The 4,691-nt window shown below is 43.2% G+C and overlaps 1 protein-coding gene across 1 annotated transcript; it reads right to left on the reverse strand.

Annotated features, from left to right (window-relative positions):
• Window positions 1–293: 293 nt before the first annotated feature.
• LOC139070073 (uncharacterized) lies at window positions 294–3,742 on the reverse strand. Its single transcript, XM_070551706.1, has 2 exons — window positions 3,557–3,742; window positions 294–2,815 (listed from the first exon to the last, which is right to left on the reverse strand). The coding sequence occupies exon 2, from the start codon at window positions 2,633–2,635 to the stop codon at window positions 392–394; it is 2,244 nt and encodes a 747-aa protein (XP_070407807.1). The 5' UTR covers window positions 2,636–2,815; window positions 3,557–3,742; the 3' UTR covers window positions 294–391.
• Between the last annotated feature and the right edge of the window lie 949 nt (window positions 3,743–4,691).

Below are 4,691 nucleotides of genomic sequence, written 5' to 3' on the forward strand. Positions count from 1 at the left end.
CAGGAGATTTTGGATATACTCCTTCACCTCCTTAAACAGTGGCTGTGGAATGGAATTGTAGCTTTTTTGGACTGGAGTGTCATCAGTCGTATTGATTTTGAGCTGTAAGCCAGGGACACACCCTATGTCTCCTTCCTCACGAGCAAACACGTCTGATTCCTCATAAAGCATTTGCCGTACCGTGCTCTGGTCAGGCTCAGGCAGGTGATCTAAATCAACATTTGGATGCCATCTTTCCTCCGCACTACCAGCACGGCCATTTTCCTTCCCATTACTTTGTTCTTCAATGGTTGGACTTGTTTGGATAGCGCACAGAAGGGTGTCATGGTGTGGTTCTCCAGGCCCCTGTATCGTTGGATGGATGTTTACAGGCGTGCTTTCCACCACTTCTTCAATGGATCCTAACACTGCTTTTGGAGGTAAAAAAAACCTCATGCCTTGTGGAATTCTGGATTGGTATTCTCACTATTTTTGAGGCGCCAGCCGGCACATCAACAAGCGCAGGAAATAACTCCAACCCATCTGGCATTTGCCAGTCTACATTGGGCTCAAACAACATGACTCCTCCTCCAGGAAAAGCTCTCATGCGGCATTTCACCTGACAGATCTGACTGCGGGGGATTGTGAGTCCCTTCTTTCCAACTCTTAATACTGGACATTCTGACTCTTCCAGGGGTGACTTTGTGTGAACCACTGACACCAGACTTTCAGCATTAATCTTCTGAATTCTCAGAGCTTCTGAAAGGAGACTTACTAAGTGGCCATCGTCTCTTTGATCACCATTCCCTGCAATCATCTCCTGTATCACATTGAAGCCTAGTAGCGGGCTGCTTAACCCTCCGCGACTTACTAGCATGGGAACATAAATAGCAACTGAGCCGTGCCTGCTACTTGTGATCTCAAGAAAAACTTCTATCCACCCTTCAAATGGCACCTCTGTACCATTAGCTGCAGTAACTTTGAGTGGGTGGTCTGAAAATAGGCTTTCTAGTGGCCTAATTGTCACGTTTGGTAAGGCTTTTTGCACCCAAGACTTCTCCACAATACTTACTTGGGCCCCACTATCCAACAACATTTGAAGTTTGACCCCATCAAGATAACAGGTTACCATACATCTACCCCCAATCAGCTGAGCGACACGCTCCCTTTTGGACGCTTGGCACGATCTGGAGGTCTTGGTTGAAGAAGAACTTTTCTCTTTGGAATGCAGCTTCTCTGGGATTGGGGACTCTGCATTCTCCAAGGTCACTGGTGGTCCCCCCCCCAGCGACCTCACCCGGTTTCCCGACAGAGTTCCCTTTTGTAAGCAGCCAATAGCTCTGTGTCCCTCTTTTCCACATCGGAAGCAGTGTGAGCAGACGTCGTTTCCTTGGGATACACATTGGTGACATTTCCCTTTAACTTCAGGCTTGGCTGACTGTTTGATGTGGGGAAACGAGTTGTAAGTGTTTTCGGTCGCCACATTCGCTACTGGTGTGAGGGCTTTCTCCAAACTTTTGGCCAAAGATGACACTTGGGCTGTTAACTCCTGTATCGCATTGCGATTGGCCTGCACCTCTGCCTGCACTTGAGTGGCGTTCTGTTTATCACTGTCCAGCTGGGCTGTGTTGATACTGATTGCTTTTTGTTTGTATACCTGTCCCAACCTGGTTTTCCTCTCAGTGTCCTCCCTCAGTGATCTTGTGATCACCTCAAGTATAAAGTCATCAGTCACATTCATGTCTGAAATATGTGGTTTAAGGTCTCGTCTGATGTATGAGCATTTTTCATTCATCCCCTGGTAAAGTGAATGAAGAAACACCCCCTGCACCAGTTTACCATCATATTGAAAGTCTGTACCTTGTTTAGAAGCAAACATTATACGCTGCTTGACCCCCATTAGTCTATACATAAACTGTTGTGGGCTTTCTTTGTCATTTTGCTTTGCGTTACTTAGTTCCTGGAACAATTCAGTGCTGCTTTTATCCCTAAGATGTGCTTTAAGGAACCTTGTTAACTCAGCAAGAGTCAGGGTGTCTTTGGTCATGAGCATATCTTTAAAGGTACCAGGCTTAATTACCTTGAGCACGGTTCTGACGACCTCAGTTTCTGAGAACCCCTCAGCTAGACCTTCATCAATTTGTTTACATAGACAGTTAAAACTCAAATCAGAAGCTGAGTCTGAGATTTGACCACCATGTATCTTAAACTCTCTATGTGGTAACAATGCCGCAACATCTGTCAATTTCACTAAACCAGTTACAGGATCAGCAATCACTGATGTTGAGACTCTCTTATTCATTACTGATGCTACTACTGCTGGTTCAGTCTCTGGTACAGCCACAGCATCCCCTTCATCAGAAGCTTGACCACGTTCAACAGTTACCTGGGATGCTTGCAGGTCATCAATGAGGTCACGAAATGCAAGCAGACGAGACATGCCCTGATCTTCGAGGCTCTTCAGTCGTTTACTTCTCAGAAAGTCAACGATAAAGTCAAAGAGCTCCACCTCGGTTGCATCCTCACCGGGAACATCTTCCACCTCTTCTTCTTGACACCATACTGCAAGTTTATGTAGCAGGTCCCTGTTAGCGGCTCTGGTCAGCTGATGAAGCTGGTTCTGGATCTCCCACTGTAGGTCATGTAGAGTGGCCATGTCTGGATACCTGGCGTCAACCGTCACTACTGTTGTGCATCAGAAGGATATGGATCCCGCGATTCTTGGCTGATTAGCACCTGCCCTCCATGGTGCTAATCCCGGACGAGCCCCCAGAATTGTTGCCTCCCTAAGATGATGACCAGAGGGGCAACTGGTTTCCTGTTCAATAACGTGTGTCTGTGATAAAGAATAGAAAAAGGGACACACGTTGAGCTGATGTCAGTTTCACAACAGGAAGGTTTATTCTTCCCTCCAATTTTGACAAAACAGGAACAAAGGGTGGCTTAAATCCATTTACAACATCAGATTCAAAATGGATCACAATGAACACATTTATTTCACCAAGATAAACAAAACACAATAGGGTACTCTGTACTTTGTTTTAACTACATTTACAACATCATAAAATTAACTCATTTTTAAACATTTTAATTCTCGTTCAGCATTAACTTATTTATGTGAAATGTATTTCCACTGTTCTTATACAATCTACAACTATATAGAGTGCAATGCTCCTTTAATGGCGTTCACTACTACTGTGCAGTCAGCATTGATCAAACAGTTTCCTTTTAACACTCTATAAATGTCTTCATCTTAAACCACAAACTTGTTCTTGTAACCACAACATCAACCAGAAGACTAAAACGTAGCATAAAACCAATTTATCAAAGTGCCTACCACCTTAAGAGTTCACAGTCCCGAAGTCTCTCACACTTAGCTTCCCCACACACACTCAGTATCCCACATTAGCCCAGTCCGCTAGCATTAGCATCATTTTACCCGCAGCCTCAACCCACAGTTCAGACACAACTCAGAACGAATCCAATTTCTTTAGCGAGTTGCGCTCATTACCCACATGAACAACATACTCTGTTTGTAAGGTCTGCAGTATACATTCACTTAAATGCCTTTACTAACCTGTGATAAAGAATAGAAAAAGGGACACACGTTGAGCTGATGTCAGTTTCACAACAGGAAGGTTTATTCTTCCTCTGTGCCCCAAAACGCTACTCGATACCACTGCGCGTAATGCGCCCTCTAGCGGCTGTATGTGGAATAGCATTGTAAACTGACAGGTACACACATACAATCATAACAACAACCTTTTTTTTGGGGGGGGCTGTTTTCCCCATCTTATTTCTGATACCAGATTTTACTAGAAAGCTATTTTCAACTCTCTACACTTGTTTCTTTATGATGTCAGAAAGAGACTGCTTGTTTCTACATGTCAGAAGGAGACTGCTTGTTTCTTTATGATATCAGAAGGAGACTGCTTGTTTCATTATGATGTCAGAAGGAGACTGCTTGTTTCTACATGACATCAGAAAGAGACTGCTTGTTTCTTTATGATGTCAGAAAGAGACTGCTTGTTTCTACATGTCAGAAGGAGACTGCTTGTTTCTTTATGATGTCAGAAGGAGACTGCTTGTTTCTTTATGATGTCAGAAGGAGACTGCTTGTTTATGTATGATGTCAGAAGGATTCTGCTTGTTTCTTTAAGAAGTCAGAAAGAGACTGCTTGTTTCTGTATGATGTCAGAAGGAGACCGCTTGTTTCTTTTTGATGTCAGAAGGAGACTGCTTGTTTCTTTATGATGTCAGAAGGAGACTGCTTTTTTCTGTATGATGTCAGAAGGAGACTGCTTGTTTCTTTATGATGTCAGAAGGAGACTGCTTGTTTCTGTATGATGTCAGAAGGAGACTGCTTGTTTCTACATGATATCAGAAAGAGACTGCTTGTTTCTTTATGATGTCAGAAAGAGACTGCTTGTTTCTACATGATATCAGAAGGAGACTATGGCAAGCCAAATGAGCATTTATTCTGATATCAGGATATCAGCCAGAATTGTCATGAACATGTAAGCCATTTCTGTCCACTAGTTAACTAGTTAGCCATGTTTGTGTCAACTAGTTAAATAGTGACAGCCTAAATGTCAACTAGTTAACTAGTAAGGCCTAAATTCTCTCTAGTTAACTAGTTAAAATGTTTCATATCTTACTAGTTAACTAGTATTGCTCAGTGTGTTCACTAGTTAACTAGTGGACAGATCAAT

Source organism: Nothobranchius furzeri, chromosome 5 (assembly GCF_043380555.1).
Source record: "Nothobranchius furzeri strain GRZ-AD chromosome 5, NfurGRZ-RIMD1, whole genome shotgun sequence".
NCBI classification, from domain to species: Eukaryota; Metazoa; Chordata; class Actinopteri; order Cyprinodontiformes; family Nothobranchiidae; genus Nothobranchius; species Nothobranchius furzeri.